This window comes from Thermothielavioides terrestris, chromosome 5, assembly GCF_000226115.1.
Source record: "Thermothielavioides terrestris NRRL 8126 chromosome 5, complete sequence".
NCBI lineage: Eukaryota > Fungi > Ascomycota > Sordariomycetes > Sordariales > Chaetomiaceae > Thermothielavioides > Thermothielavioides terrestris.
In genome coordinates, this window is record NC_016461.1 from 317,526 (window position 1) to 332,002 (window position 14,477).

Genomic DNA, 14,477 nt, shown 5'->3' on the forward strand with positions numbered 1-14,477 from the left:
TTGTTAGCGTTCTCTAGATCTTAACGTTCTTAGCGCTCTATACAAATGCCTAAAGAGCTCTCTAACCTAGATATCTAGATCTTTTATACTAGAGCTCCTTAGTATCTTCTTTCTCTCAAGGTATATATAACGTATATAACCTTATATTATCCTTATAAACAACTGTATTCACTGTTACTAGGCTTGTAAAGCTCTATAAAGGTTGGAGAGTATAAAAGTAAAAGGAAAGATTCTTCGATTCTAAGAAAACTATATTGAACTTATAAACTAACTACTTAACCTTTTTACTTTTCTTAAACGTTCTATACTATAAAGAGTAGTCTAGACCTAAATACTAGATGCTAGTAGTATATAGAGCGGTTTCCAATATAATGTTAATATAAAAGCTCTCTACTATAGCGACGTTCTTTAAATAGAGATCTATAGTTCCTTTCCCCTACTCTCTATCTAATACCCCCTTTATAATATACTCTCCTCTTCCTAAAATAGGGAAAGTAGTAGTACCTACTTCTATATAGTTACCGTCTCCTAATAGTATAAAAGTTCTAGGTACTAGAAGCTTCTTATCGTTAGTAATATATAAAGTAGTATAGTTGTCGAGGAGAATACTCTAAGAAAGCTAGTAGATAATAGCGGTTAAGAATATAAGTAGATAGCAAGCTCCTTCGCTAAGGATTCTTAGGTCAATAACAATATAGACAATCTTATTGGGAAGAGCTAAGCTAGAGCTCCCCTACTCTATAGAGCCGGATCTATACTGCTTTTAGAGGCTCTCTCGGAGGGAATATCACTTTAGTTCGTTAAAACACTCCTTAATCTTAGCAATCTATACTTCTAAGAGCTTATAGCAGCCTTTCTCTACCTTACAGATTACTATCTAAAGAAACTAGCAGTTAACTAGCTTCTACTTATATTTACTATTAGCCTTATAGAGGTATAAGTAGAGCTTTGAGCTATAAGAGCCTATACTATCTAAAGAACTATTGCCTTAAGCTACTCTTAGAGAGGTAAATACGCTATAGCTAAGCCCCTTAGAGTAGATATTGTCGATCTAAATGCTAAGGAGAGCGCCTAGATCATCGAATATAGGAATCGAGCGCCCTTTAGCTTTAAGTGCTTTAATCTTAAAGAGCTAGTAGCAAGCCTAGTCTAAGGCGATCTAGTAACCGACCGCCTCGATAAGGTGCTTAGAAGCTCTAGGTCCAACAACCTCTAGGATATTAAAGCTTTTTATATATAAGTACGCCTTGTTCTAGGAGTAGTACTACTTATATAAGTTGACATCTACTCTATAAGCCTTTTATAGGACTATTATATACTAGTAAGCAGCTATATCTTCTATAAGAGCGTTAATAGGTATAAGCTACTTATAGAGCTTATAGATAAAAGCCTAGAGGCCACTAAAGCTAGTATTTAAGATAGCAATATATATAGTATTGAGTAGAGGCTAGTAGATAAAGTATATAATCTATTAATTAATAAGCGAGTATAACTTAACCTTATTCTCCTAGATAATAGAGATTATAAGGTAGTCCTTATATATAGCTTCGAGCTTAGTAGCAACCTCTCGTTTAGTAGGGGCTACGACTTACTCTAAAAGAACGTCTAATGTCTTAGTATACTTCTTACAAAGCTCTTCGATTATGTTCTTCTCTATAAGGACTTTTTATCGTTTATCCTAAGGCTTATTAAGAGTATCTAGATTATATTTATCCTAGATACTATTACTTAGAGCTAAGATCTTAAGCTCTATAAACTACTTAGTCTAATCCGCCTAGGACTAGAAGGTGATAGTTGAGTTGCTCTTAGTAGTCGTTATATTGGGATATAGAGTATAAGAAAAAGAGAGAAAGAGAGAACTTGCTATAGGTTACTTACTATATACAATTATAGAGCGCCTAGGCTTATAACTGACACGCTATAGCGAGCTGCGAAGTGTAGATACAAGGGTAGGATCGTAGTAGAGCATTGGAATGCAAAGAGAGTGTGTTGTTCTAGTATCAAAGAAAGCTAAGGACTGAACAGAGTATGGTATATATATATCCAAGAGTAGGAAAACCATAGCCAGTGCGCTCTGCTAAGCTCTAAGCTCCTCACCCCTGACGTGACAGCTGTGGTATATGAGGCCCAGTTGCAGGCTTAGAAAATATATACTGTAAATACTTTGATGATGCATCCTCTACACTGGCAAGGCAGTGCTACGCAGACTAGCACGCCGAGGGAGGGAAGTAGGCGTAGGCGTAGTCTCACCGCACTAGGGGTTGGCAGCCCGCTTCGCGGGCTGCGCGCAGATATTTCAATCCTTTTTTTTTCGCAGTGCTACAACCACCCACTTTTTCTACAACCACCTACTTTTTCCTGCGTATACGACATTCATCCTATAGAACCGTATATATTCGTTGCAGCTCGGCTTAGTAGCGCATTTGTAAGCATTTACTAATCCGTTACCTCTTTTCTAGGCTTTTTACTAGGCGATTAGAGCGAGTCTAACGTATATATAGAAGCCACCTACGTATAGGAGTAAAATCGCTACGCCTAGAAACTAAAAACCTAGATCCTACGTAACGAACCGCTTAATAACCACGTTATCGCCGACCGACTAGCTATTAAACGTAACTGTATATATACTAGCTTAATCGCTATACGTAAGTAGCGATTTTTAACAACTATTAGATACCTCCTATACTCTCTAACGACGAAGCAGACTTGCCTCTACCGTCTATTGAACTAGAAGAAGACTTCGAAGTCGAGGTTGTATACTGTTATACTGAATCTCTTTAAGAGCTATTTACATCTACGCTAACTACTATAGAGGCGTAAGTAGAGGATAATACTACTATAAAGGTGGAAAAAGAGGGTAGTAAAGACGACAACAATATATGTATATAACGTGCTAGCCTTATAGCGTCTGCAGATAAGCGTACGATGTTCTATTCAACTACCTTAAGGAGAGAAAAGGAGAAGTACAGGTTACGGTCCTCGTATATAGAGTTTTTAGGGGCTTGCACATAGGGAGCTCGGGCCGATATTATTCTAGGCACAAGGCGGGCCTGCTATAGGTCCGCTGCAAGTCCGTTATAGGACCGCTATAGATCCTAGGCGTAGCCCTATATACCTAGCCTAGGTATAGCATAGTCCGTAATATACCCCCCCTATCCGGATAGGGAGTTGAATCAAGGCAAGTACAGTATAGCGTCGGGTATAGACTAGGCCTAGCACAAGGTCGGTTATAGTGAACGCTAGTGTCCACCTCTAGCTGTACAGTACCTAGTTTAGCGTTTAGGCGGTCTAGCGTAGCTACCTGCTAAGTGCTCATTGTATATAGTCATCCTACTACCTAGCCGTAGGCTATTTATTTACATTATTCTAGTAGGACGCTAATTAGCCTCTTCCCTACTTTATACTCTTTTCTATAGCAACTGCACTATACAAGGTATACCTACTAATTATATATAACCTAGCCCCCTCTTATATTATCAAAACCCCTCTTTCCCTACCAACTTTGTGCTTTACGTTTTCTTCTCGCTTCTACTATACGTCCCTATCCCTCCTTTATATTCCTATCCTCTATCCTCTCTATACATTAGCTCTTCCTACCTCGTCTTCGCCTTAAATCCATTTCTTAACCTTCTTATATACGGCAATACCTATATTGCCTACGCTATTTTCGTTATACGTTCGTTCTACACCCTGTTAGCAACATTCGTCGTTTTTCGTATAACTGTTCTATATGTACAACGCTACTACTTTAACTTTGTTATAAACCTAATAAGAACCCGCTATACGCCTAGTTCGTCTCTACAACTCTTTCTTCTTATATACATTTAGCTTCCTACTATTTCTTTTATATATACGTTATATATATATTTCATTTATTTGCTCTAGTCTCTATAGCAGCTTTCTATTCTCTTTACAATAGTGATATATTCCTAAAACTTATTTGCCTTGTTCCTATCTATACCCTTTAGAATATTAGCTATAGTCGCTTTACTTAGTAGTAGTAGAGAGGGATATTGTCCTAGAGAAGACGACAACTAGGACTATAATATATATTATCCCTTGTTAGGCCTATCTCAGCCCTAGGCTAGAAGCTGATAGTATCTTAGATAGAACTATAATAATCGTAATAACTCCTCTTACTACGCTATTAGTAGCTATATTAGATTGGAGTAATAGACTACCTAGACATAGGGGACCCAGTTTTTCTATTTTTCTATTTGTTTCAGAGCGTTGCATTCGTTGCCAGAGGGTCTGGCCCTCTAATCACATGTATTTAAGTGGGCTAAGCCCATCTTCTTCATCATTAAGCAAGACATCAAGGAGTTGTCAATATACGTTCGTTGACACTACGTTGGTGGTCCTCCTTCTTCCAGGAAGGCTGTTGAACCTCTCCTTCTATTGCTCTACCTCTATCTAGACGATAGGCATCCGAGCTATTAAGCTCTGACCGCATTCTTATTGTCCTTTCTTGTGTTTCCGCTATATCCTACTAGACGTACCTAAGCTACGTGTCTTCCTCTCGGAAGACAGCCTTCCCACCACTCGATACGTACTATCTTCATCCGTCCAGAGGGACACTACATTCCTTTAGGAGCTATCTCATACGCCTGGTCCTGGGTGTGGTAGGGTAGGTTGGTGTAGAGGTTTTGCAATACTTCAATATTGTCGAAGGCGACTTAGACAACGAGGATAACACCTTTCCTAAAGAGGAGGGGGACTTCTATCTAAACTATATTGAGTAGCTTATATATAGTAACTTCGTCAAATGTATCTAGGGCTATAGAGAGAGCTATATAGAATATACCAAGTTGTATACTAAGTGCTATTAGGATCTAGTACTCTAGGCGACTAACGCCTCCCTATATATAGGCTTAAAACGCCTAGTTAAATTCTATACTAATAACGAAGCTATTGTAGAGCCTGCTTAGAAGAAGACCGAGACTAAGCTAGCCTACTATACTATCTTAAAGGCACTATTCGTCGCCTTTATATATAGTTTCTATAATACGATTAGTATAGCTCTAATATACTAATCTCTAGTATATTCGGCTTTCGCCTCCGACACGCCTCTAGCTACCCCCTCTATATCTTCGACTCTAGGCCGCTATAGAGCCCTAGTTCTATACTAGGCTCCTTAGGATAGCCTCGCCTTATAGCAAAATAGCTGCCTAGTCGAGTATATTGTATAGTACCTCGAATCCTCCTATAGGGAGAACCGTCGTATTATAGACGCTATCTATATAATAGCATAGTCTTAAGCTACTATCCTTAAGATGAACTCACGTTTAGCGGAGTATATAATTACGTTTACTACCCTCTCGCCTATATATACTCCTTAGGGGTCCCGCCCCCGCTACTCACCCTATATATATATATCCCCCTTCGACCTATACTATAGACGACGCCTATCCTCCCCTATAGAGGACGTCTTATATACCTATTAAGCGTATATACCGCCCTCGCCCTGTACCCCTTGTACACCTATTCTGCCCCTACATATACCTACTCCGCCTATATACCTATTTAAGGATAAGGAGGAGGACCTACTAAATATAGGACCTACTATAGAGCTAGAGTAGGTAGCGCCGCTTATATATCTTATTGTCCTCTTATATATAGCTATGTTCTATCTAGTTTTAGGAGGATAACTGGACTTAGGTATATTGTAGTTTCCCTATACCTAGGTAGTTGTATTTTAAGTTGTTAGTCTTTGTAGGGTAGTCTATATACAAATATAACGTTTCCCTTTCCTCCTCTAGTTTAACACTGGCCTATCGTTGTAATATACGTCTCCCTATTTCTATTTAAACTCGTTAAACATAGTAATATCTAAGAAGTTCTCTAGGGGCTTCTACATTGGTTTATTATAACCCGTCTATTTAACGTATACATTATAGTTGTTCCACCTCCCTCTAGCGTTCTAAGCTTTAAGGATCGCCTTTACCCTATACTCCTACTAGGGAACACCCTCCTCTAATGTAACCTATACAGGGTCTAGCTGCTTATCTGTGACTTTCTGCGATAGGAGTGGGTTAGAGGCCACTCGCTCAACTAGGTCGATGTAAAAGGTTAGATATAGACTGCTTAGTACGTTGAGTATTACTATTAGGGGAGAAGGGACTATAACCACCTTATATTTAGCATTTAGCTAGTTGAGTTTCTTACTAAGGCGGTTTGTCTTTATATTATATAGGGAGAGCTATACCTTATCTCCTACCTTAAACTACTTAGCTAGGTGGTAGGAACGATTTATATTCGTCTACTACTATTACTATATATATGTAATAGCTACTTAGGTCTACTCTATCCCTTCCTTTAGATAGCGGAGGAACCTAGCTATATAGCCTTCTAGAGACGCTATAGGCGCTATTAGGATTATAATAAGTTGTATAGGACTTATATCAAATCTATAGAGAAGGTAGTTTAGGTTTACCCCAGTTATAGACAAGTCTCTATTATTAAGTATAAACTAGTAGGCTAGGAGATATTTAGGCTAGTTGTACTATATAAAGGATACGAAGATCTAGAGGATTACCTATACCTCTTAGTTGACCTATTCTGTCCCTCTATCTATCTAGGGATAGTAAGAAGTTGATAGGAGCTGCTCTACCCCTACTGCCTTATATAGCGTAGTCTAGAACCTATTTAACTTGTTATACGCAGTTGTAGGTCACCTGTGGCCACCTGTGGCCAACTGTGCAAGTGTGGGCCCACTAGGCCCACTGGGCCCACTAGGCCCCGCAACAGTGCACAAGCCACCTACGCATAGGCCACCACACTCCTGTATTTAGGTAGGCACTTGCCCACATCTTACGCTCTTGCAAAATATATCGATCTTACACTCCTCTAAAGTTCCGACTTAGTTTAAGTGCTCCGCTACCTTGGCTAACGAGGTTGGGTAGCAACCCACCTTGTTCGTGTAACAAGTGGTGCCCACTACTAGACTCGAACCTATACGATGAACTATAAGACTCCTTTGTAAGGGAGCTAGTGTTTATCAACAGCGTGCCCGAGCAGTACCGCGTCATATAGCTTAGGCAACTATATATGGGCGTAGGTGCCCCGAGTGCCCTACTAGGAAGCACTTATGGTTTTACTTACTTAGGTGGTCTCTAAGTATTGCGAAGCCCTCGAGCTCCTGAGACCTAACCTAGAGGTCGGTATCTAGGGTAACAACGTTAATTACGACCTTTAACACTTCGTCGCCCCGGCTCAGCTCCTAAAGACCAACCGTCAATTGCGACTACTTTTTTAAAGACCTCGTCGCCCTAGCCCAGCTCCTATCCTTCCGACCGTTAATCGCGACCACTTTTTCTAAGACCTCGTCGCCCCAGCCCGGCTCCTATCCTTCCGACCGCTCCAACCTCCGATCGATCGCTCTATTCAGTCGCCCTGGCCAGTCGCCCCGATCAAAGAACTCGACCAGCTAGTCGCCCCGATCAAGGAACCCGACAGGTGGATTGAATGGATTGAATGGATTGGATAGTTGAGGTGCAAGATACAATGGACTTGCAAGCTGAGGACAGCTTTTCTGTTTGTTCGTAGGGGGGGCAATTGTTATACACAGTTGTGGGTCACCTGTGGCCACCTGTGGCCAACTGTGCAAGTGTGGGCCCACTGGGCCCACTGGGCCCACTAGGCCCCGCAACAGTGCACAGGCCACCTACGCACAGGCTACTACACTCCTGTATTTAGGTGGGCACTTGCCCGCATCTTACGCTCTTGCAAAATAAAATATATCGATCTTGCACTCCTCCAAAGTTCCTGCTTGGTTTGAGTGCTCCGCTGCCTTGACTGACGAGGTCGAGTAGCACCCACTTGTTCGTGTAACATAACTAGTCTAACCTATAGTCGGTTATAATTTGAGTTAGGAACCTATAGAAGCGCTACTATACATTATAGAACTAGAGGGTATATTCTTCTACTTCTATCGAGTATATTGCTTTAAGCTATATATATTTAGAGAGGTGGTCAGTAATTACTATAAGGTAGCTAGGCGCCCCTTTGTCTCTTATAGGAAGATTAGTTATAAAGTCAATAGAGATCTGCTTCTAAAAGCGATTAGGGATAGGCAAAGGTTGTAAAAGCCCTTGACGTAGCTACTAAGAGATCTTGCTCTAGCGGCACTGATTACAATTCCTAATGAACCGTTTTACATTGGACGATATAAGGTCCTAGTAGTAATCTCTCTAAAGTATTCTTAATAGCTTATTACACTTTAGGTATCCTAATATAGTTGAGTTATAGATCTACTAGATAATTATAGTAGTTAGAGGCTCCTATATAGGGAGCTAGAGACAACTATAGAACTAGAATATGCTTTATATATTAAGGGAATAGTCTATAATCTAGGTCTATACTATATTTACCTCCTTTAGAAACTTCTAAGCTCTATCGTAAATGGCCTAAAGCTAGTAAACGTAGTGCTTATCCCTAATAATACCCTCGTCCTATAGGGCTATAAGCTACTTATCCTCGAAGAGCGTCTCCCTAGTAAGCAACCTAGCCTTCTCCTATACACTAGTCTAGTATACCTTAATTAGAGGGAGTAGCTAAGCAATATACTAGCTATCTTTAGGCTTATTCTATTTATATCGAGAGAGCGTATTAGGACAAGAGGCTTAGAATCCTAGTTAGTACTTTAGCTCGAAGTTAAATAGGGAGAGCGTCTCTACCTATTAGGCTTATCGTTTACTAATTAGATATAGCTAGGTAAAGTACTCGAGGTTCTTATAGTCGGTTAAGATAATAAAGGGGGCTACTATACTCTAGAGCTCCGTTAACCAAGCCTTAAAGCAAGAGATAATAGCTAGCAGCTCCTTATTATAGATAGTATAGTTACGTTCAATAGGGCTTAGTTTTATAGAGTAGTAGGCTATAGGGTAGAGAACCCTATCCTCTCCCTACTAAGACAAGTACCTACTAAGCGCTATACTAGAATAGTCTACTTCTATAACCGTCTCCCTCTGAAGATCCTACTAGGCAAGGATCGGCTCTAATATAAACGTAGCCTTAAGTATATCGAAGGCTTTCTATTCCTCTTTACCTTAGTGGAATAGGATATTCTTATAGGTAAGACGTATTAATAGGGCTACCTTTTTAGAGAAGTTGGAGATAAAGTCGCAATAGAAATTAGTGAATCCTAGGAAGCTCTATACTCTTTAGACCTTATAAGGTACCTCCTACTTATAGATAGCGTTGATCTTCTTAGGGTTAGGGCAGATATAGACCTCTACCTTTACAATATACTCTAGATATTTAACTTCCTTTACTATAAATATATATTTCTTAAGGTCTAGGTTAAAGCCTATATCCCTTAGTCTTCGAAGGACCTTATATACCTTCCTTATATAGTCCTTTTAGCTCCTACTCAAGTATACTAGGACATTGTTAAGATATATTGTTATATAGTCTCCTAACATTGGACTAAGAGTATTATTAATATATCTCTAGAATATTATAGAAGTACCTATAAGCCTAAAGGGATAGACTAGCTACTTAAATAATCTAAACCTTATATAAAACGTTATAAGGTACTTATCCCCTTTAGCTATCTAGATATAATAGAATATAGCTCTAACGTCTAGCTTTATAAGCTATTTAGCCTTAGCTAGAGACTAAAGAGTCTCCTTAATTAGAGGAAGTAGGTATTAGTCTTGCTTAGTAATCTTATTTAAGGCTTAATAGTCTATATAGAACCTCTATCCTCCTTTTAGCTTCTTTATAAAGAGGACTAGGGCAGCTACTAATAAGGAGCTTACCTAGATCTATCTCTTATCTAATAGATCTATAACCTACTTCTAAATCTCTAAGAGGTAGTTCCTTGATATATTGTATAAAGGTCCCTATAGGAGTTTAGGAGGTTTTCTATCTAGACCTGTCTTAAGACGGATCTAATAGTTGGCCTCTCCCTAATAAAGTAGTAGACTATTCGCTTTCTCCTTGTCGAAGAGGTTAGCGAAGTTATATAGCTCCTCTAGTAAGGCGACCTTTAGGTCTAGGTTGGCGTTGGGCTAGGAGACGGCTACTCCTAGTATAGTAGTCATCTTGTAAATACTAATAATAAGGAATATATCTTATACCCCTTTAGACTTCTTCCTTTATACTCTATAGGCTAAGCCTATAAACATTGCACCTATAACTAGGGTAGTATTAGTTTCCTTCCACTATAAGGAGCACTTATATACCTATAAGCCGCTTTACGAATTAATAGTAAAGACCCTATTAGCTAGGTCTAGTACAATTCTATAGTAGTTTATCTAGGGGAGCCCTAATATAATGTTGTAGGCTAGCTCTAAGACTATATAGAATATAGTAATACTAATCTACCTATTGATATCTATTGTAATATAGGCGATATATATAATTTTCTTTGTAATTTATACCCCTTTAACTATAATACCTAGGGTATAAAGAGTTAGTAAGCTTATCTATTTAATCTCTAACCGCTAATATACTCTTTCGCTAATAGCTTTATAGCTTTAGTACCTAGTATCTACTTATATATTTATAAAACTAGAGGAGTTTAGGAAAATAGAGATAAGAAAGAGAGGCTTGTCTATTCTCTCTCTAATCTCTATAAACTTGTTCTACTAATAGCTAGGTCCTTTTAGCCCCTATACAAGACTTTGTATAGGGGCTACTCTTTTCCCTCCTCCTCCTTAGAGGGAGAGTCCTCCTCTACCTATTCCTTAGCCTCTAGCTTATTGATATTGACCTAAGGAGCTAGTCTCTTAGCTAAGGCAAAGGGATAAGTAGCTACGAAGTGGCCCTAGCGCCTATAATAGATATAGGTTTTAGCCTATTAGTATACTATATATACTTTGTTGTTTACCTACTTTGCTTATAGTATATTTATACTTTGTTTTCCTCTATTCTACTACTACTTTCTTCTATAACCCCTGTTAGCTCCCCTCTAGGCTAGAGTAGTATAAGTTATATTAATCCTAGTTATTAGTATATCTTTATCTATATCCTTCTCTATATCTACGTTAGGCCTAGGTCGCTTTCTCTAGGACTACTAGTATCGTTCCTCTAGGTAGAGGGCCTTTAGGTTGATAGCAATCTTATAGTACTTTACAATAGCTATAGTATAGTCGTTCTATAGGACCCCCTATCCTACTACAATATACTTCAACTTTAGGGAAAAGTATCGTTGTAGTCTAATAAGTTGTACCTTATTGCTTTAATTAAGTCTTCTAGCCTTCAATAGCTTTACCTTAAAGTAAATAATAAAGGAGGAGAACAGCTTGTTATCTCCTTAGTAGAGTATATCTAGCTCTATTAAGGCTATAATCTATTTATAAAGGTCTATATAGACTATTGTAAGATACTTGAGAAACGTTCCTAGGTCGTAGTTGCATCTAGGTCCTCTTAACTTATAGAAGGCTACGACCTTAGCCTAGACCCCCTAGCTAAGGTTTCCTTAAATGAATATCTACTAGTTATAGGGACCCCTAATAAAGTCCTAGTCTACTACTAGGACGTATACTATTATAGCCTTCTAGATAGTAAAGAGCTCCTTTTTACTATTGAAGGGTTGTCCTATAGGGAGGCGCTTTCGCTATATCTAAGGAGCTATTAGGGCTATAGCGTTAGTTATTAAAGCTAGGACGTTAGCTACTATAGGGGCGTTTATAGTCTGAGCTATAGTAATCTAAGCTATATAAAGTTCCTTAATAGTTGTGTTCTAATGTATAATCGTCTTTTATAGAAGCTAGAAGTGTTTATAGACCTAATCTAGGTCTAGGACCTATAGGATACCTAGGTTGTTTATAATAGCGTCTAGTCCACTTAGTGCTAATGTTGAAACGCCTAGTGTACTGCTCTCGTCTATATTTAAAAGTAATAGCTACTCTATCTACGTAAAGGTAGTTGAACTATAATATACTAGCCTTATAGCGTCTATAGATAAGCGTACAATGTTCTATTCAACTACCTTAAGGAGAGAAAAGGAGAAGTATAGGTTATAGTCCTTGTGTGTAGAGTTTTTAGGGGCTTGTACGTAGGGAGCTTAGGCCGATGTTATTCTAGGCGCGAGGCGGGCCCGCCACAGGTCCGCTATAGGTCCGTTATAGGACTGCTATAGATCCTGGGCGTAGCCTCATATACCTAGCCTAGGTATAGCCTAGTCTATAACAATGTAGGCTTATTCCTAAGAACATTGTCCTCGAGGTGGCTTGGAACTTTCCTAAGCTAACTAAGTATATATAGAACCTACTAAAGTTTAAGATATATAACAATCTACAATAATAATAGTATACGAAGATTAATATACCTATAGGTGGTCTACAATATCTGCTTATAGAAGAATTCTTATAGACTTTCTAAGTTTCAATATATCAACTAGGAGTATATAACTAACCTTTAATCTCTACTAATGTAGATTATAGGCATCGATCCTAACAACAGCGAGTATAAACATCATAATAAAGGTTAGGGCCTATATACAAACTGCATTATATTGTAGGACAACACTGGAAATAGCTACTACGTTAGCTACTACTATAACTTAAATAGCACTAGGTATATTTATTTTAAGGGAAATAGTAAGTATAGCCCTCCTAATATATTAGCAATATACTTCGTAGCTAATATATATATAACAGAGTCGGAGACTCCTTATAAACGCTATATTATAAAGGATCCAACTCTCTCCCTTCCTCCCCCCTCCCTCTTAGCTAATACCCTAGCTATAGACCTCTAAACCTAAGGTATATACTTCTAAGACTTATACTCCCAACGTATATATTTGTAAACATTATAATAGGTCTATAAAACGTAAGTTAGAGATCAAAGTAGTTATCCCCTCTAAGTATTCACGTACTATAATAGATATATTATTTTCGCGCCATGCTATAGACACGTTATCTACCGTTAGCTCCTAGCAGTGTATCGACCTTACTGTACTTTTATAGCTCGCTCCCTATACGATAGTAGCTCCTACGATATACCCTGTTCTAAGAAATAAGTTTATATCTTCTATCTATAATGGTTGTTATAGAGCTAGAGAGGAGGCTATACGCCTATTAAATAACAACCTTACTATATCCACCTATTATAGCTCGCGTTATCTAAGAGAAAATCAATGCTATACTATATATAGCGAACTTATAAGCTTCGTTAAATGCGTTAACCGCTATATCGAGCTTATTCGTAAGCTCTTTCTACACCTATCTACTAAAGAAGAGCAGACCTTTATAGAGGCTTTTAGAAATATAGCTAATCTACTTGATATATCTATAGCAGATAAACTATAGAGGAAGGAGATATGATTAGCGAACGTGAGTTATAACAAATCTGCTTGATAGGTCTATAAAGGATATACTATAGAGGAGAGAAATATATTTACTAGCTATAGGTGCAAAGCATTAGTTAGTATATAGCACACCTCGACTATAACAATCTGCAATGGCGTTTAACAAATATATTATAATATTAGTACCTCTAGGTATACAATGTTTATAAGCTTCCTACCCTACCCCCTTAAATTTAATAAGTATATACAAACATTATAAATATCTATAACTCGAGATATAGCTATATAAAACTAGCTATAAAAAATATAGGCTTTTAAGAATCGACATTAATATAAGCAAAAGATTGCCTCTAAGACTTATTAATAGTTATTGCGAAGCAGAGGCGAACTAGAAACTGCCTACGAACAATAATATAAGGAAAGTCCTCCTCTAAAGAATTTAACTTGATCTTAGGAATCAACTGCAATGCCTAGTAAAGTCACCTATTAAGATTCGCCCTTTAATAATAGACAAAGCAAGCCGAGTTACAACTAGCTAAGTCCTATTGCAAAGCCTATTGCTAGGGTCAAGGTTTCGAAGTAAAAGAATACGAGCTCTAACCTTTAAGGTTAGGATAGTAGATAGAATAGAAGCAAAGTCTAAGGAAAATAAAAATTTAGGAGATAATATAGGAGCGTCAAGATTCTCGCTATTAGGAGGGTTTTCTACCTCGTTGATAGAGAGATACTGAGTTTCCTAACCTAGAACTAAAGAAGTAATAGCTACGTTAATAGAACTTATAGTTGTATTACAGAGGTAAAGAATCGCTTAGCTTATAAACACTATTAAGTCTATTATAGCATACTGAAGTAGATATATAACATAGACTTAATCAACTAACTACTCCTATATAGAACAGAGTATAAAAGGGGGGGAGGGGATTAATAGAGCTATAGAAGTGAGGATTATAACTTAGATCCTATAACCAACTTATAAAGTACGATTGTTAGTATTAGCTCCCTATACTCGTATATTCTTAGTTAATTTTTAGACCTATAGCTAAGGCTAAATAGGCGAGTTCTATAGATAGGCCTAAACAGTATAACACCTATCACCGTTGTAAACAATAGGTAGGATTTATATAAAGTCCCCCCCTAATATAACTAGAACTCTATTAGATAGGCTATTATAATTACGAATGTCTTATAATATATAATTCATAGCTTCGAAGTAGTACTA

General features: G+C 38.0%; 1 protein-coding gene across 1 annotated transcript; it reads right to left on the minus strand.

The window, feature by feature from the left end:
* Positions 1 to 9,182: 9,182 nt before the first annotated feature.
* THITE_2056120 (uncharacterized protein) lies at positions 9,183 to 9,422 on the minus strand (the record flags this gene model as incomplete). The annotated part of the gene is made up of 2 exons (XM_003656172.1): positions 9,183 to 9,341; positions 9,381 to 9,422. The coding sequence occupies 2 exons, from the start codon at positions 9,420 to 9,422 to the stop codon at positions 9,183 to 9,185; spliced, it is 201 nt and encodes a 66-aa protein (XP_003656220.1).
* Between the last annotated feature and the right edge of the window lie 5,055 nt (positions 9,423 to 14,477).